The 20,571-nt window shown below is 45.8% G+C and overlaps 1 protein-coding gene across 7 annotated transcripts in view; it reads left to right on the top strand.

Moving 5' to 3' along the window:
* MARK2 (microtubule affinity regulating kinase 2) overlaps positions 1 to 20,571 on the top strand; it is a 227,280-nt gene that overhangs the window by 23,110 nt on the left and 183,599 nt on the right. For 6 of the 7 annotated variants that reach the window (XM_075326661.1, XM_075326660.1, XM_075326659.1 and 3 more), the window contains exon 1: positions 245 to 654. The exons of the other annotated variant lie outside the window; for it this stretch is intronic. In XM_075326661.1, the coding sequence (XP_075182776.1) occupies positions 583 to 654 (72 nt within the window). In that variant the 5' untranslated portion in view covers positions 245 to 582. Of the gene's footprint in view, positions 1 to 244; positions 655 to 20,571 lie in introns of those variants that run through there. 7 annotated transcript variants of the gene reach the window in all.

Raw genomic sequence — 20,571 nt, 5'->3', positions numbered from 1 at the left:
TTATTTTATGGTGACAGCCATCTGTAGAGCTCGGAGCTGTCAAGTGCATGATGCGTTGTGGGAAAAGCGATGAAGAAAGCCTCATTCCTTTTTTCCCCTCCCAGTTTAATCTTTGCTCTGTTGCACAAGAAGAAGCAACAGTCAGAAAAGGCAAAGCTTCAGTGTCTTCTATAGGAAGAGGAGGAGCAGAACTTGCTTGGTTGAGGGGGTTGGGAAAAGGAAGAATTACCTTGCTCTCAGTCGAGCAGTTTAGGTTCATGAGAACTACATCCTCTCAGCTGCGGTGCACATCGCCTCGAATGCCATGATGTCAGCTCCTATCTGGCCAGCTCTACCTGCCCCAGTAAGGAGGGGACAGGTCAGGTTCTCCTCCCTTGTTGCGTGATACTTCAGGGTGGTAACTTCCTGCTTTCTAGTTTAGTAAAGAAGAGAACGTGAGCGAGCAAGTAGGTGTACCTCCCCCCCCCACCACCTTCTCCGCCACAAAGTCTGGACCCACGGATTAAAAAAAAAAAATCAGACAATCTGGCTACAGCTTCTTCTATCTTCATGAGCGGGATTCATTAAAAGAAAAGCGCAAACATGTTAGAGGATATAGCAGCGAAGCGTCGTGACCATCCAGACTCCTGTGCGAGCCCACTGCTTGCTCTCGAGGTTTGTAACCATTTATGTTTTAATACTATGCAACCTTGTTGTGTGATCGGGATTAGTGGTTGATGATGACATATCTGACGAAGACGCTTTAAAAATCCGGCAAGTGTTGTGGAAACGAGCCCGAGCTTATCACTCCGGGTAGCTGGTGCCTTGTAGACTTGCATGATCTGGTTACCAATCTGTACCATTGTACGCTGGATTAATGATTAAACTCTATACGTGTCCGGTATGAGCTACCTGTTTTATTAACCGTGCATTGTGCCGGTTTTGGTAGACCGTCTTGAGTTCTTTTCCTTGGGTAAACTACTTGTTAGTATCTAGTAGAGGAAATGTTTGGCCTTCGTCAAGGATATAATCCTATAGACTTATACCGGGAGTATCCGGGTCAAATTGGTCCTATAAACCAAAGTTTTCATTGACATTTGTCGAAATTGATTTTTTTTTTTTTGTTTTTATCGAAGCCGAAAAAACTCAAGGAAGATGTAAAAATAAATAACCCGATGACTAAGACAAGGATTTCTGATTGTGCCGCATGCCTTCATTAAATGGGATCAGTCATGACAGGACAGTCAGTCAGTCATTCAGGCAGGCAGGTGATGACGCCTTACAACACTGACGTCAGATGGGATCATTTTCCTAAATCTTTGTCTGGAGTTCAGATCTCAGGACCTGGGTTACAAAACGGGGGGGGGTGGGGGGGGGGGGGGGGTCGGGGAGAGATGGTCCCCGCGGAAAATGCTGCATCGCTGTCTGATCTCGTCTCATCATGATAGATTCATTTAATGAGGTGTGCAAAGTCACTTTTTGGTTCTGCGCTAAAAGTTTGATTTTCGGCCCCCCCAATGTATGTATGTTTTGTTACAGTAAGTATATGGAGCCACTGCGCTCAGCGTCGTGAATGTGCTCATGCAAAATTAGGGCTATGTTCACATGACTTCAGAAGCGTTTCCAGGGGTATGCATCCTCCAAAACATTCCACTGTTATGGTATATTATGGAGTATCATGTTTTGTAATGGTTACCTATTAGTGATGGGTGAGCACTACCATGCTCAGTACAGTATGTGTAATAGTGAGCGAGCACTACCATGCTCGAGTGCTCAGTAAGTGTAATGGTGAGTGAGCACTACCATGCTCGAGTGCTCAGTAAGTGTAAGGCTATGTGCGCACGTCGCGTAAAAACATGCAGTTACGCTGCGCTTTGTAGCGCAGCGTAACTGCATGCGTCCTGCGTCCCCTGCACAGTCTATGGAGACTGTGCAGGGGCCGTGCGCACGTGGCGTTTAAGAGCGCAGCGCTTCGGCTACTGCCGAAGCGCTGCGCAAAAAGAAGTGACATGTCACTTCTTTCCTGCGCTTTGCCGGCAGCTCCTGCTCTGTCTATGGCAGGAGCTGCAGGCAGAGCGCATGGAATCGGCGCTCACTACGGACATTTCTGCAGCGATCTAAAGCGCACATGTGCTCTTCAGATCGCTGCAGAAATTTCTGCAGGGCTTGTACGCAACGTGCGCACATAGCCTAATGGTGAGTGAGCACTACCATGCTCGAGTGCTCAGTAAGTGTAATGGTGAGTGAGCACTACCATGCTCGAGTGCTCGGTATGTGTAATGGTGAGCGAGCACTACCATGCTCGAGTGCTCAGTAAGTGTAATGGTGAGTGAGCACTACCATGCTCGAGTGCTCAGTAAGTGTAATGGTGAGTGAGCACTACCATGCTCGAGTGCTCAGTACGTGTAATGGTGAGCGAGCACTACCATGCTCGAGTGCTCAGTACGTGTAATGGTGAGCGAGCACTACCATGCTCGAGTGCTCAGTACGTGTAATGGTGAGCGAGCACTACCATGCTCGAGTGCTCAGTACGTGTAATGGTGAGCGAGCACTACCATGCTCGAGTGCTCAGTACGTGTAATGGTGAGCGAGCACTACCATGCCCGAGTGCTCAGTACTCATATTGGTGAGCGAGCACTGCCATGCTCAAGTGCTCAGTACGTGTATTGGTGAGCAAGCACTACCATTGCTCGGTACTCATACTGGTGAGTGAGCACTACCGTGCTTTGTACTCGTAATGATGAGCGAGCACTACCATGCTCGGGAGCTCGGTACTCGTAATGATGAGCGGGTACCACCGTGCTTGGATCTAGTAACAAGAAGTTGGACGCTCAGAAGGGCTTGACATGTGTACTGAGCATAATGGAAGGCAATGGGTAACTCTAGTATTTTACCGTTAGATCTTCCAGAAAAATGCTCGCGTTCCCCATTGACTTCCATTATACTCGGTACACATGTCGAGCACTTCTGAGCGTCCAACTGCTTGTTGCGAGACTTGAGCATGGTAGTGCCCGCTCATCATTACGAGTACCGACCATGGTAGTGCCCGCTCATCATTACGAGTACCGACCATGGTAGTGCCCGCTCATCATTACGAGTACCAATCACCCGAGCATGGTAGTGCTCACTCATCATTACGAGTACCAATCACCCGAGCATGGTAGGGCCCGCTCATCATTACGAGTACCAATCACCCGAGCATGGTAGTGCCCACTCATCATTACGAGTACTGAGCACCCGAGCATTGTAGTGCCCACTCATCATTACGAGTACCAATCACCCGAGCATGGTAGGGCCCGCTCATCACTAGTTACGAGTACCAATCACCCGAGCATGGTAGGGCCCGCTCATCACTAGTTACGAGTACCAATCACCCGAGCATGGTAGGGCCCGCTCATCATTACGAGTACTGGGCACCTGAGCATGGTAGTGCCCACTCATCATTACGAGTACTGAGCACCAGAGCATGGTAGTGGTCATTCTGGGATAGGTTTTTGATACCGGTGTACGCACCTACTGAAGGGTTTGGGTATCATGCGTAGTCCCTTTATTGTTTGGTATATGGATGCGGCTGTGCGACTCTGATATAAATATGGCACCTGAATACATTTCTTGCTCCTTGCTGTGGCTCTGTGGTGCTTGTGGCCTAAACCACCTGTCGTATGGGGAACGAGTTTTTGGTAATTTCCTTGGCTATGTCTTCAGCCGTTGAGTCAAAATTACCGAGTACAATAGAGAAGGTCCCACCGGGAAAGAAAAAATGTTGACGGCATCTGTTTTTGTCAGTAGCATGAAAGAACGTGGCTGGCCAGTGAGTGTATGTCAATAATTGTCTTTTGTGGTTGTCTGGGAATTTTTTTTTTCTTTTTAATTTATACTATTCAGGCTTTATTCACATCTGCCCCAGATATTAGCATACTTATAGGAGCAGAAATACAAGATAACGGCAGTGTCGGACCCTCAGCAGTGCCTGATGGACTCCATTGACTATAATGGGGGACATCTGTATGACCCGCAGACTCAGCGAAAAAGTGACCGAGAGGGGGCAACAGGTATTGACTTGGTGCTACAGTAATATTTGGATGCAGTATAGTTTAGTATTCACCCTAGAGAAGGATTATTTATAGTTTACGAACCATATACAGTGTAAGCTTGGTTTACGAGCATAATCTGTTCTGGGAGTTGCTTGTAAACCAAGTTACTCGTCTAGCAAAGCAAGATTTCCCATAGGAAATCATTGGAAAGCAAACAATTCGTTCCACAACTTGTTAAATGTCGCTTCCTGGTCCTCTATTGTGCCATTCCACACACGCAAAACACACGCATATTATGCTCCCCTTACCTTCCGTTCCATCGCCGGCCTCCTGGTTCTTGTAGTTCACCGGTACAGGATGTGTATCGGGTAACCATCACGACCGACGCCGGAGCTTCCGCTGCCAGAGCACTGACGTCAAAGGCATGAGCCACTTGCCTCTGATTGGTCAGCGCGCTCCTTTAAGAAGTGGCTGACAGTGGACGTTCCTCCCTCGTCACAATGGTTAGGCTACTTTCACACATCAGTTTTTTCCATCAGACACAATCCGGAAAAAAACGGATCCAGCGCCGGATCCGTTTTATCCCCATTGATTTGTATTAGCGCCGGATTGTGCCTGATGGCCTTACGTTGCATCCTGCTTTTGCCGGATCCGGCGTAATTGGCTAATGCGGCGGCCGGATGGAACGTCTCTTGTAATGTTTTTTGTCTCTGAAGCGATACGGCGTGATTTACAATGGAAGCCTTTGGACGCCGGATTTGGCGTAATGCGGCAAAAAACGGATGCGGCCGCCGGATCTGGTTTTTTTTTTTTTAACTGCGCATGCTCCATTTTATTGTAAAAAAACGGATCCAGCAAAAAAACTAACGAAACGGATGCGCTGGATCAGTTTTTTGACGGATCCGGTATACCAGATCCATAAAAAAAGGATCTGGCGCATTCATTCTTGCATATTCTGCGCCAAATCCGTTGCATCAGGCACAACGCCGGATTGTGCCTGATGCCAAAAAACTGACGTGTGAAAGTAGCCTTACCGATACACATCCTGTACCTGCGGACTACAAGAACCAGGAGGTCTGCGATGGACCGGAAGTAAGGTGAGCATACTATGTGTGTGTTTGTGCGTGCTTGTGTGTGTGTTTGTGTGGACAGCAAGAACGGGTCAGAGCGCGGTGGAAGTACGGAACCGGAAGTGTGTGCGGTGAGTATTTGCTCGTAAACTGAGTTACTAATTTACAGCAAGCTTTACTCGTAAAGCGAAATACTCACTAACTGGGTTACTCGCAAACCGAGGCTCCACTGTATTAGTAAATACAATAGGAATATATGTCCTGTAGAGCCCTGAATGATGAGCGTTGTATAAATGATGGTTGATTCTGCAGCTGCCTAAACTGTTTACTTTCTAGACCATTTTCAAGATCTCTGCTTGCTGTCAGTGAGTATTTGGAGGCTTGTACTTGCCTAGAGTAGCTAACACAGGGGAAGTTTTGTTTCAGTGGACTTCTGCATGTATACATATATAGTCCACAGCAGGAGCAAGAGCTTACACTCGTCCGCACAAGGTGATAGTACTAGAAAGGTGCATTGCAATCTACACCTGACCCAGTCATACACAGCCACAGATTGTTATAGCCTCCGGAGGTAGCTGACAATAAGCAGAGATTTTGAAGATAATGGATTGAAACTTGGATTAGGAATGTTAATAACTTTTCTCTCTAAAATCTTTGCGTAAGTTTCGAAAAGCGTTTTAATATTCTGGTGAGTTGCGCACAAAATGATTGTCGTGTTTCCCAAATTCTATGAGAAAATAAAACTATTAAAGGGAATCTGTCACCAGGTTTTTGCTCCCCCATCTGAAAGCAGCATAATGTAGAGACAGAGACCCTGATTCCTGCGATCTGTCACTTAAAGGGAATCTCTTGGGCTGCTTTCACACATCCGGTTTTTGCTGAGCGGCACAATACGGCGCTTTGCAGAAAAAACGCAACCTTTTTTTTTTTTTGCCGCCGGTTGCGTTTTTTCCGCATAGACTTGCATTAGCGCCGTATTGTGCCGCATTGCGTTGCGTCCGGGTTTTTGCCGGATATTTAGCCCATGCGGCGGCCGGATGGAACATTGCCTGGCACATTTTTTTGTGCGGCGCGATTTACAATGCAAGCCTATGGACGCCTGATGCGACGTCCTGCGTCAAAAGCCGCATCCGGCCGCCGGATGCAGTTTTTTTGCACTGCGCATGCTCAGTATCAAGTCGCATCCATCCAAAAACGGATGGGCCGCATGGAAAAACTTATGCAACGGATCCATTTTTTCGCCGCATCCGTTGCATAGGTTTTTGAGCCGGATTGAGCCGCACTGCAAAAACCGGATGTGTGAAAGCAGCCAGCCTTACCAGGTTTTTGCCACCTAATCCTGAAAGCAGCATAATGTAGGGGCAGAGATCCTAATTCCAGTGATGTCACTTACTGGGCAGCTTAGTGTAGTTTTGATAAAATCATTGTTTAATTAGCAGTAGATTATCATTGCAAGACTACTTGTTGTGCTGCAGGTAGTCCAGCATATTCTTCAGCTCTGTATAACTGCTAGATTTGCAGCAGAGAAAACATTGATGTCCGGAGCAGACAGAAAGCAGCTGCCAATCACTTGTGTGGGCGCAGTTATATAGAGCTCAGCATTTAGAGAACAGAGTAAAACAAATTATTTTTTATCAAAACTGCAGCAAGCAGCCCAGTAAGTGACACATCACTGGAGTTAAAGGGGTTGTCCACTACTGTTTCCCCCCCCCAGTGAAATAATAAGTAGTGATGGGCAAACATGCTCGCCAATGCTTGTTACTCAGTCAAACATTAGGCTGCACTGACGTGACTTGAGTATCGGGCATAATGTAAGTCAATGGGAAACTCGAGCATTTTCAAACCCCCATGCATGAGGCTCAATTGAGTAACGAGCATGTTTACCCATCACTAATAATACCACCTGTAATTGCCTTTGGTGTGGGCGCTTTTCCAAGCAATGTCACCACTGGCTCTCCTGGGGCTCACGTGACATTGTTACGTGATCCCTGCAGCCAATCATCACACAATTGACATATGGAAGTAGTGAGACAGCACCCGCAGCTCTTGACTACTCTGAATGTCTTGATTTGTCTGAATGACGAGAGAGTGAAGCCAGCACTGATTATCCGCAGGGATCGCGGGGGAGCCAGTGCTGGCACCGGAAGCAACTATGTGCTATTTTACCGGGGACAAACCTAGGGATTGAAAAGGGGTTCTCTAAGTAATGGACAACCCCTTTAAAGTCTCCCCTTACGTTATGCTGCTTTCAGATGGGGTAGCAAAAATCTAGTGACCTATTCTGTTTTAAGGCCATAGCATATAAGCCTATCTGCAAGGGCAAAGATTCGGCTCGTTGGTTGGGTGATTTTTCCACGGTGGCGCTTTTTGTTACAGAATCCGTTTTCAAAGGATATGATTCTGTCCCCGATCACGTAAGGTACAAACAAGCGCACATCCTTACAGGGGTCTGAAATGCATAGGTTGTTGCACTTAAATTATATTTTTGTTTAGCTGCAATTTCGCAAAATTAATTGTAAAAATCACCTTTTTGACCTCAATGTGGGAAGCCATTCATATTGGGCCTCTGTCCAGCGTTATACTTCTGTCTATCACGTGGCCAGGACACGTTTTTAGTCACTAGACGTGGACATTGTAGGTCGATTAAGACTACTGTGTTGTAAACTACAGTCAATGCAGAGTTTGCTGGAGTAAGGCCGGTTTCACACATCAGTCTTTTCGCCGGATTGGCGGATCCGGCGCACGCCAGTACAGTGTATACAGTACAATGGCAGCGCGACAAGCTCCGGTAACATGCTGTCATGTGATCGGAGCATGTGACCTGGAAGTTGCGGCGCTGCCATTGTACTGTATACACTGTACTGGCGTGCGCTGAATCCGGCAAACCGGCGAAAAGACGGATGTGTGAAACTAGCCTAAGACTAGTCAAATCTTTTAAGGAGGCCCCTCTCTAGTCAATATTTGGGATTCTGGCTTAAAAATGACATTTGGAACTGTTTAAGGCTGTGCACACAAAGCGGGTTATTTTTTACGCTGCGTTTATGGCCGCAAAAAGCGCACAAGCGCACCAGTAAAAACCGCATGCGTTTTTACTGCATTTTGGTGCGTTTTTTTTGATCAGTGCATTTTGCTGCGTTTTTCCAATGCACTGCATGGGTGAATAATGCAGTAAAACGCAGGAAAGAATTTACTTTTTTTTTTTTTTTTTTTAGCTCAAAAACGCAGCTAAAAAAAAAAAGTTGTGTGTGGACAGCAAAAATGAAAAGTCATAGACTTTGCTGGGGAAGCGAAGCCTTGCAGTTTTGAGGTCAAAAACGTACCTGAAAAAGCGCAAAATCGCCGCGAAAAATGCTCAGTGTGCACACATAGCCTCATGCCGGTTTTCTGTCGCCAACGGTTTGATGAATCGGGCCCCACACGTTTTACTTTCCATTGTATTAGTAATATATACTTCCTGAAATCGGAGTACCTGTTTAAGGTCCTCTGCTCATGACCCCATTAATAATCCATATTGTACAAATACATAATACGGTGCACAAAGAAGTGAATGGGCCCGAACGTTTCCTCCATATGCCTCTTATTTCATGTAAAGGTGCAAATCGGTTTGCGGGATGTAACGTCCCATACCCTAATATAGCACTATCCACCTCTAGAAGCGTTTCTTCTAGCGGAAAATATAGCTTGTTCCGGAGACATCCTATCATGGTTCAAAGAGTGCTTATTGGCCATATTACATAGGGACTCTGTGTCCTGCCAAGCTGCCGCGTTGAGGCCTAGGACGCTGTGTTTATTTGTGTACTAAACATAAGTCCTATCGAACGATGGACTTTTATATTCAAGGATAATTTGACACTTATTTAAAATATAATTTTATGTATAAGGCTATGTGCGCACTAGAAAAGTGATTTTTCTCAAGAAAATTTCTTTAGAAACTTCTGGGAGTTGAAGATTACCGCACCTGCGGTAAAAAACCGCACCAAAACCGCGGGAAAAACGCCACGGTTTTTCCGCAGGTTGGTCTCTGCGTTTTTTTATGCTGTAACTGCAATAAATAATATAAAAGTAACTGCAATAAATAAATAATGTAGATAATAGATAGATAATCGATACAGATAATGGATCGAGGGAAAGATGGATAGATAGATGAGAAAGACCTATATAATGTCCCACCCCCCTGCATTTTCTAAGCTGGCACCCTTTAGTGACTTTCATGTGGCACTAAAGGGTGCCTAGTCTTGTAGTTAGCCATAAAATAAATAATTAAAAAAAAAAACCACGTGAGGTCCCCCCAGCTTTTGTAGCCAGCTAGGGTAAAGCAGACGGCTGCAGCCTGTAGACCACAGCTGGCAGCTTCACATTGGCTGGTAATCCAAAACAGAGGGCACCCCACGCTGTTATTTTACGTTAAATAAATAATTTTAAACAAAAAACGTGGGGTCCCCCCCAAATTGGGTCACCAGCCAAGGTAAAGTGGACAGCTGTGGTCTGGTATTCTCAGACTAGGGAGGTCCACTGTTATTGGACACTCCCCAGCCTAAAAATAGCAGGCCGCAGCCGCCCCAGAAGTGGCGCATCCATGAGACGTGCCAATCCTGGCGCTTCGCCCCAACTCGTCTTGTTTCCCTGGTGCCTTGGCAAACGAGGTAATATATGGGGTTGATGCCAGATGTGTAATGTCACCTGGCATCAAGCCCTGGGGTTCGTGATGTCACGCGTCTATCACCAACCCAGTCAGTAAGAAATAACAAATAGACAACAAAAAAAGTTTTATTTGAAAAAACACTGCCCAAAACATTCCCTCTTTCACCAGTTTATTGAAAAGAACAATCAATTCCACACCTGGCGTAATCCAATAAGGGGGTCGGGGTCCCACAGCGATCCATACCATAGTCACTGTCCCAGTCAATGAAGAACAGAAGGTTCCCCATTGGCTGGGAGAGCAATGCAGTGACCTGAGCTAACATCAATAGCCCAGGTCACTGCAGGGGATGACGAGCGCTGCTGTCAGGAGAATAGATGAGATCATTACCTGCTGTGATGATCTCCTGCAGTCCTGCCATCAGCTCTGTCACTGCCTTCTATGCCCGCCACGTTGTCAGCAGTATCACGAGAGCCCGTGATGTCACCGCTAGTGACAGTCTCTGGCCGCTCGCGAGACGGGCATAGACAGCAGTGACTGCGGTGACGTCAGGAGGCAGGAGATCGTCGCAGCAGGTAATGATCTCATCTCACCTCCTGACAGCAGCGATCGTCATCCCTGCGGCTGCACGCACCGCTGTGTGTCAGTGTCTGCACGCACTGCAGGGTGACAAGCTGCCGATACTGCGGGCAGACACTGACACTGCTGTGCGTGCAGCAGCGGGGCTGGAGCGGGACACAGACTGCACGGGCGCCTGGAGGTCACACGGAAGCGCTTCTGTGCGGCGTCCAGGGAGTGTGACGTGTGTGTTTACTCTGCTCCGCTTCCTCTTCCTGTCATAATGACATCACTTCCTGCAAAACCGCAGGCAGCGATGAGCATTACCGCAGGTAAATCGCGGCTATACCGGGGGTATACCGCACATCATTTGCTACCTGCGGTATACCCCCGGAATTTCGCGATTACATTACAGTGAATGGAGTGAAATACCGGGGGTATACCGCAGGTACCTGCTGTGTGCGCACAGCTATTTTTTTCCCATAGGTTTTGCTGGGAAATGTCTGCAGAAAGAGTTCAAACATTTCTCAAGAAATTTCCGCAGCAAAACCGCGGGTAAATCCGCGGGTAAAAACGGCCTAGTGCGCACAGGGCCTTATACTTTTTTTTTTTTTGTAATAGTAGTAATGTAATGTTGCTAAACATGATAAAAAGAAGTGGGAATGAACCATACTATATAGATTTAAAGGGGCTTTCTGGGCTTGGGGCGCACTTTGTGACTGCAGGCTAGTGTATCGGCATAGTGCACAGTGTATGCTGTCAGGATTCTCCGGTGCTGGGAGCGGATGGGCACCACAAGTAGGGCCATTTTCATACATACGGTCACATGCTGACTAGACATGCATGGCCTCACACCATACAAGTGAATTGAGCAAGGCTGGACACTTCTAGTTAGAATGTGGTCTGAAGTGTGCAAATCACATTATGGTCACATGACAGTGTGCACACTGCGCACTGTGAGAATTCACAAGTCTGGAGTCACATAGAGTGGTTCAGACGTGCACCCCAAGACTTGAAAGCACCTTTAAGGTGGCTGATTTGGGCTTATTTATGTTGATGCCCATGTGAATTATGACCGGAAAGGATGCAGACTAACAGCAGATACATTTTAAATGGGTTGTCCACTACTTTGACATTGATGGCTTATCCTTAGTATAGGTCATGAATGTCTGATCGGCCAGGGTCCAACAGGCCGCACCCCCTCCGATCAGCTGTTCTCAGACTCTGCGGTGGCAGCAGGTGGACAGAAATGCTCAGTTCCGCTGGCGCTGCTCCGTTTTCTGATAGCGGCTGCGGCCGAGTACGGCAAATCTGTCTCCTATTGATTAGAATGGGAGGGAAATGTGCAGTACCCTGCGGCAGCTATCAAGAGATGGAGCAGCGCCTGAACTGGTCATTTCCGTCCGCCTCCTGCTGCTGGGACTGAGTACAGCTGATCGGCAGGGGTGCAGGGTGTCGGACCATGGCCGATCAGACATTGATGACCTATCCTAAGGATAGGCCATCAATGTCAAAGTAGTGGACAGCCCCTTTAAATAGTTGTTCAATTAGGCTTTTATGGTCAATTTGGTCGACAGTAAACTGTGGCTGTCGGACAGGATCCCTGAGAACCGTCTTCTACCTCGCGATAGCCACAGATTTTACTTTGATTAGCCGGCCTGTGGCAAAGTCATCTTTGCAGTGTTGATATGTGTGACTGCTAATCCGCTGATTCCGACAAGTAAAGGGAGATTCTCATGGCTCCTTTCCGAAAGCTGGCGATCGACCAAATCCGGTAAAGCGATTTGCACCATTTCTAGTTGTGAGCAATACTTAGAAAGTCACTTGTGCCAAAAGACTAATATGCAGTCCTATCGATAAGGAACTTGTTCTTTTAAATTACGATGATGTTGTCCAGAACGACTTATCAAAAGAGAAAATGGACAGGTAAATCTCTAGTGTATGGTCCCCTTTAGGGTGCATTTACATGCATGGTCTTTTTATCTACTCGGATTACTGCTCCATGGGAAAGCATTTTTACATTTTGCAGTGATGAATTATTAGGTAAACCTCTTAGATGTTGAACCTTGCATTTAATAACCAGTTGGAAATAATACACAAGAGGCTTCCAATTAGTCATACTCTAAGGGGCTCGGCTCATTTCACAGCCAGACGACGCTGTGAAAGAAATTTTGGTACTTTTTTCATTTGTAGGATTGCACAGAAACTGCAGTTGCAAAAACACAGTCATCCAACTCTCGACCACATACGTAGTATGGCGCCCGACTCATGTCCGCTAACGTTCAACATCCAGTGAAAGTAATTGGAGTATTTTATACCCTATTCACGCGCCCCAAAAACATTTGGTTTGTGCTGCCGAATAAAATAATTCAAGAATAATATAAACTCATTGTTCTCGCTGATTCAGTCCGGAATGGACGCGGTCTACCCCAATAAACAACTGCAGTGCCAATACTTGTGCAGAGATCAGTGTCGGTCTCATATGTCTTGAATCCTCTTGGATCTGCTATGTGCAAATCCGAGAATTGGAAAAATATTTGTGTGCAAGTATGGGGGCAGTGAAGTAATGTCTTATATAGAGCATATATATATATATATATATATATATATATATATATATATATATATATATATATATATATATATATATATATATATATATATATATATATATATATATATTATATAATTATAAAGTTTTTCCTTAAAAACTGGGGGGGGGGGGGATCCAAGTGGGATAAAATGGTGGAGAAAAATGTGTTTCTGCCATTTTTTTTCTTCCCTAAAAGTGTTCATTGCCCTGTAAAACGTTACCTGGAAACCTGATTATCCAGGGCGACATGATTATAGCAATTCCAATCTTCCATAGTCCCTTTTTTATGTAAGTGGTGAAACAATTCCAAAGTTTACTGTTTTGGGGTATATAAAGCGTTTTGATCTTTATCCTTTTTTTTTCTTTTTTCCCCTCCCCTTTTATGTGGTATTATGGTGCCTGCAACACCGCAGTTGCTGATGGGTTAATTTTATGATGGATTAGATTTTTACACATGCTCCGATACCAGTTTTTTTTTATTTATTTACTTTTTTGTAATTCAGTGGACTTGAACCTGTTGACTTCTAATGTCCCATACTATATAATGCAATACCACAGTAGTGCAGTAGTAGTATTATTATAATTATTTATTATTATTTTATTATTATAACACCATTTATTCCATGACGCTTTACATGTGAAAAAGGGGGGGACATACATGGACAAATTCAATAATCATGAACAATACAAGGCACAAACTGGTACAGGTGGTGAGAGGACCAGTATATAATATTATTATTATTATTATTATTATTATTACTTATATAGCTCCATTACTTTCACAGCGCTTTACATACATCAGCAACACTGTCCCCATTGGGCTCACAATCTAAATTCCCTATCAGTATGTCTTTTGGAGTGTGGGAGGAACCCCACACAAACACTGGGAGGACATACAAACTTTGTAGATGTTGCCCTTGGTGATATATGTGTATATACATATATATGTGTGTGTAATATATACAGTGCCTACAAGTAGTATTCAACCCCCTGCAGATTTAGCAGGTTTGATAAGATGCAAATAAGTTGGAGCCTGCAAACTTCAAACAAGAGCAGGATTTATTAACAGATGCATAAATCTTACAAACCAACAAGTTATGTTGCTCAGTTAAATTTTAATAAATTTTCAACATAAAAGTGTGGGTCAATTATTATTCAACCCCTAGGTTTAATATTTTGTGGAATAACCCTTGTTTGCAATTACAGCTAATAATCGTCTTTTATAAGACCTGATCAGGCCGGCACAGGTCTCTGGAGTTATCTTGGCCCACTCCTCCATGCAGATCTTCTCCAAGTTATCTAGGTTCTTTGGGTGTCTCATGTGGACTTTAATCTTGAGCGCCTTCCACAAGTTTTCAATTGGGTTAAGGTCAGGAGACTGACTAGGCCACTGCAACACCTTGATTTTTCCCCTCTTGAACCAGGCCTTGGTTTTCTTGGCTGTGTGCTTTGGGTCGTTGTCTTGTTGGAAGATGAAATGACGACCCATCTTAAGATCCTTGATGGAGGAGCGGAGGTTCTTGGCCAAAATCTCCAGGTAGGCCGTGCTATCCATCTTCCCATGGATGCGGACCAGATGGCCAGGCTCCTTGGCTGAGAAACAGCCCCACAGCATGATGCTGCCACCACTATGCTTGACTGTAGGGATGGTATTCTTGGGGTCGTATGCAGTGCCATCCAGTCTCCAAACGTTACGTGTGTGGTTGGCACCAAAGATCTCGATCTTGGTCTCATCAGACCAGAGAACCTTAAACCAGTCTGTCTCAGAGTCCTCCAAGTGATCATGAGCAAACTGTAGACGAGCCTTGACATGACGCTTTGAAAGTAAAGGTACCTTACGGGCTCGTCTGGAACGGAGACCATTGCGGTGGAGTACGTTACTTATGGTATTGACTGAAACCAATGTCCCCACTGCCATGAGATCTTCCCGGAGCTCCTTCCTTGTTGTCCTTGGGTTAGCCTTGACTCTTCGGACAAGCCTGGCCTCGGCACGGGTGGAAACTTTCAAAGGCTGTCCAGGCCGTGGAAGGCTAACAGTAGTTCCATAAGCCTTCCACTTCCGGATGATGCTCCCAACAGTGGAAACAGGTAGGCCCAACTCCTTGGAAAGGGTTTTGTACCCCTTGCCAGCCTTGTGACCCTCCACGATCTTGTCTCTGATGGCCTTGGAATGCTCCTTTGTCTTTCCCATGTTGACCAAGTATGAGTGCTGTTCACAAGTTTGGGGAGGGTCTTAATTAGTCAGAAAAGGCTGGAAAAAGAGATAATTAATCCAAACATGTGAAGCTCATTGTTCTTTGTGCCTGAAATACTTCTTAATACTTTAGGGGAACCAAACAGAATTCTGGTGGTTTGAGGGGTTGAATAATAAATGACCCTCTGAATAAACTTTTCACAATTTTAAAAAAAAAAATAAAAAAAGAAATGACATTCTTTGTTGCTGCAGTGCATTTCACACTTCCAGGCTGATCTACAGTCCAAATGTCACAATGCCAAGTTAATTCCGAATGTGTAAACCTGCTAAATCTGCAGGGGGTTGAATACTACTTGTAGGCACTGTATATGTATGTATGTATGTATGTGTGTATGTGTATATATATATATATATATATATATATATATATATATATATATATATACACACACACATGCATGTACACACACACACATATATAGCATAAATCACAGATTAAAATGGCTAAACATCACAGGACAACCAAAATTTCAACGACTAGCACATGCAGCTGGCCTGTTATAGCATACATGCTCTTTGGGCAGCCGATAGAAGGTGTTAGACGTTATCACTGCGTCATTTAAATGCTGCTTTAAAGGGAACCGGTCACCAGTTTTGGGGCCTATAAGCTGCGGCAACCATCAGTGGGCTCTTATATACAGCGTTCTACTATGCTGTATATAAGAGCCCAGGCCGCTGGGTATAACATAAACACTTTATAATACTCACCTAGATGGTCGCTCTGGCGTAGAATGGTCGGATGGGTGGCGCCGTTCTCCGGTACCGGTGCCTCCCCTTTCGGCCATCTTGGTCTTCCTTATTCTGAAGCCGCGGTGCATGACGTGTCTACGTCACACACACGCGCCGTTATTGAGGTCCTGTGCAGGCAGATCAAAGTATTGTAGTACGCCTGCGAAAAACTGGTGACTGGTTCCCTTTAAGAGGTTAACAGCAGCAACTAAATAATTAACAGCAGCTGGTGGAGCTCGGCTATGGTTGCAGCTTTTATACACAGTTGCTATTCATTTGCTGCTTGTTCAGCTCCTTATTCCACCTGGATTCATCCATCATGAGGTGTTGAGATGAAATCCCCCGGCCCAGTAGTGTTCTCCAGCACTATAGTTGGTTTGCTTTCCCAGAGCTGATGTACTGTAGTGGACCTGTCGCCGTTGGAACAAATCGCAGAACTCTGTAGTACTTCTGTGTGTTTCATTACTCTACCAAAAATAACATTTTTTTTTTATAATCAAAGATCTGTGCGTACAACTGGAGCGAGAGGGTACAATGTTTGTTTCCTACTATTCACCATTTCCTGCTGATCGTCAGATAACCCCTGTGAAGGGTGCTGTGGCCTGTTCATATCTTAAGAAAGCAAAAGCTTTTTCCGACTTTTACCTTGAAGCAGGTCCTCGCTGAGCAGAGTTCAGCACTTGTGGGTGTGTATGTGCTTTTATTTTTTTTTTTTTTCTTTCGTAACCGCTTACGATTTCAGCCGTTCTGCATGCTTATCGGATTACTTTTCCTGCTTCGAATGCAAACCTGTGACAAAGTGAAGGCCTCCAACGTCCTCCTCTAGCAAAGTATGTAATTATTACCTTTATATGACTGCTCGCTCCGGCCTGGGACCTCTCTTGTTTATATAGAAATCTTTTTCTGGAGCTCTTCTATTTAATTTTTGTTTTGTAAATAAAACTTTAATGATTCCATAAGATCTGCAACTTTCTATTAAACGTTTTGAGTTTCATTTCCTCACCTAATCTAATCGAAATCAATCTTCTAGATAGAAATATGTGATAAGGCTACTTTCACACATCAGTTTTTTGGCATCAGGCACAATCCGACGTGTATGCAAGAGCAACGGATCCGGCGCAGAATATGCAAAAACGGATGCGCCTGATCCTTTTTTTTTTTTTTTTTTTTTATGGATCTGGTATAACTGATCCGTCAAAAACCGGATCCGACGCATCCATTTTTTGCATCAGTTTCGTCCATTGTTTTGCTGGATCCTTTTCTTTCAATAAATTGGAGCATGCTCAGTTTACAAAAACTGATTCGGCGGCCACATCTGTTTTTTTGCCGCATTACGCCGGGTCCGGTGTCTATAGGCTTCCATTGTAAATCATGCTGGTTCTGGCACAATACGATTTTTTTTCTTTTTTTTTTTTTACATAGTTACTTAGGTTGAAAAAAAGCCCTAGGCCCATCTAGTTCACCCTTCCTCCGCCAGTTCTACATCTTGTCCCTAAGGCTAAGTTCACATGTCCTCTAAAATGTATCAGTTTTAATCCGCTGCTATGGTAAACAACGGAATCCGTTTAGAGGATTCCGTTGTGTCCCATAGACTTGCATTAGTGGCGGATTGCGACTGATGACCCTGCGTTGCGTCCGCTGCATCGCGGTCCATCGTTTTTTGACTGACCTCTGGGCGGGGAGCAACACAGAATGTAAAGTTTTTCTGGCCGTCAAAATTGACGCACCGCGCAGGAATCCGCCGCAGTCCGTCACGCTTGTAATGTATGTCTATGGTGCTGGATTCCGTCATGCTCTTCTACTGAGAATGCCCAGCAGGTTTGGCACACCCACTGGGCTGTCCCAAACACAAACGGATCATGACTGATCCGTCAAAAAACGGACGCACAGCGGATGCAACGGATCAGTTTTTTCACAGGATTCCTGTGAACGGAATCCTGTGAAAAACACATCCGTTGCATCAGTTGACAACTTAAAAACGACTGATCCATTGCTGACTGACCTGATGGATTTAAAACAACGGAAGTGTGAACCTAGCCTTAGTCATTTATAACGAACAATGTTGTGTGTAGTGAGGAAATCATCCAGCCCTGATATAAAAGCTGTTATAGTATCGGCCATTACTACCTCTTGTGGTCGGCATTCCACAGTCTGACTGCTCTAACTGTAAAGAACCCTTTCCTATTTAGCTGCCGGTATCTCTGTTCTTCCACTCGCAGTGAGTGTCCCCTCGTCCTTAGTATTGTCTTTGGAAGAAATAAGTCATGTGCCAGTCCTTTATATTGACCACACATGTATTTATACATATAAATGAGATCTCCTCTGAGATGTCTTTTTTTTCTAAGCTAAACATATCTCACTTTTCCAACTTCTCATCATATGTGCGGCCTCCATTCCTTCCATTCCGTGTAGTAGTCTAGTTGCCGCCTTTGAACTGCCTCTAACTTCTGTATGTCCTTTTTAAAATGTGGAGCCCAAAACTGGATCCCATATTCCAGATGTGGCCTTACAAGTGATTTATAGAGGGGTAATAATACGTTGGGATCACGGGATCTAATCTTTTTTTTTTTTTTTTATACACCCTAGAATCTTGTTTACTTTAGCAGCTGCTGCCTGACATTGAGTGCTGCTGCTCAGCTTATTTGTAATGAGAATACCCAAGTCCTTCTCCTGTTCTGTAGTCCTGAGTTTACAGGTTTTGTCAGAGACAAAAAGTTGCAAGAGACGTTTCATCCGGCCGTCGCGTTAGCCAGTTATGACGAATCCAGCAAAAGCCAGATGCAACGCAAAGCCATCAGGCACAATCCGGCGCTAATACAAATCAATGGGGATAAAACGGATCCGGCGCCGGATCCGTTTTTGTCCGAATTGTGCCTGATGGGAAAAAAACAGATGTGTGAAAGTAGCCTAAGGGTACTTTCACACTTGCGTTATTTTCCTTCCGTTACAATCCGCCCTTTTGGGAAACAGCGGAATCCGTTAACGGATTCCGCTGTTTCCCATAGACTTGTATGGTTGACGGATTGTACCAAAAGGAGCTGCGTTGCTTCCGCTGGGCGACGCTCCGTTGCTTCCGCCCAGCGGGAGGAACGCAGCATGTAACGTTATTTTGAGCAGCGGAATCCTCTGGATTTCACTGCGCATGCTCTTCTTTTTTTTTTTTTTTTTTTTTTTTCAAATCAAACTTTATTTTGGCTCGCGGTGGCCGAACGTTCAGCTGAGCGCCCGGCCGTCGGCAAGCGACAGCGCTCAGCTGAATGACCGGCCACCAGCATGCCCGGCCGCCGGCAAGTCACAGCGCTCAGCTGAGCGCCCGCCCGCCGGCATGCCCGGGCGCCGGCAAGTGACAGCGATCAGCTGATCACCCGGCGGCCGGCTGCAGGGAGCGATCAGCTGATCACCCGGCGGCCGGGAGCGATCAGCTGATCACCCGGCAGCCGGCTGCAGGGAGCGATCAGCTGATCACCCGGCAGCCGGGAGCGATCAGCTGATCACCCGGCGGTCGGCTGCAGGGAGCGATCAGCTGATCACCCGGCGGTCGGCTGCAGGGAGCGATCAGCTGATCACCCGGCGGTCGGCTGCAGGGAGCGATCAGCTGATCACCCGGCGGCCGGCTGCAGGGAGCGATCAGCTGATCACCCGGCGGCCGGGAGCGATCAGCTGATCACCCGGCGGCCGGGAGCGATCAGCTGATCACCCGGCAGCCGGCTGCAGGGAGCGATCAGCTGATCACCCGGCAGCCGGGAGCGATCAGCTGATCACCCGGCGGCCGGGAGCGATCAGCTGATCACCCGGCGGCCGGCTACTGGGAGCAATCAGCTGATCACCCAGCGGCCGGCTGCAGGGAACGATCAGCTGATCGTTCACTATAGTCTGCCGCTGGTAAAACCGGGAAAAAAAAAAAAAAAAAATCAAAACGAATTGCGTTGTTTTGCAGCATCCGTTGTGTCACTATATGCAACACATCCGTTGCATCCGTTACACAACGCAATGCAACGGATACCGTTCAACGCAAGTGTGAAAGTAGCCTAAGGCTGCTTTCACACATCAGTTTTTGGCCATCAGGGGCAATCCAGCAGAAACATGAAAAAAACGCATCCGGCATCTGTTGACGCCGGATGCGTTTTTTCCCCCATAGACTTCTATTAGCACCGGATTGCGCCGGATGCTTTTGCGTTCTATCCGGCAAAATTTGCTTGTCCGGCAGCCAGATGGAACGTTGAGGTGAACGTTTTTTGTCTCCGGCAAAAAAAAACTATCGCGCCAGATCCGGCGCCATACGGCGTGTTTTATAATGGAAGCCTATGGACGCTGGCGTAATACGTCAAAAAACGGATTACGGCCGCCCGATCCGTTTTTTTTTAACTAAGCATGCTCAGTATCACAACGGATCTGGAACTGATGGAAAAAACTGATGCAACTGATTCGGTTTTTCGCCGGATCCATCGCATCAGTTTTTTTGCTGGATCGTGCCTGATGGCAAAAAACTGATGTGTGAACTTAGCCTTATTCTCTCTTCTGGCCTGATAGCTTACAACAATGTATCGTCCTCAGTACAGTAGTGTATCCTCTAGGATTGTAACCTGTAACAGTATACGTCTGGAAAACTGAAATAAGCAGAGTTTTCCACGTAGAACCCTCGTCTGATGGGCGATCATATAATGGATGTATTGTGTGTTTTATTCCGTATTTTATGCTTCAGATGAGACCATTTT

Source organism: Anomaloglossus baeobatrachus, chromosome 10, assembly GCF_048569485.1.
Source record: "Anomaloglossus baeobatrachus isolate aAnoBae1 chromosome 10, aAnoBae1.hap1, whole genome shotgun sequence".
NCBI classification, from domain to species: Eukaryota; Metazoa; Chordata; class Amphibia; order Anura; family Aromobatidae; genus Anomaloglossus; species Anomaloglossus baeobatrachus.
The sequence above is the reverse complement of the archived record's forward strand: the minus strand, read 5'-3'. Positions and strand labels throughout refer to the sequence as shown.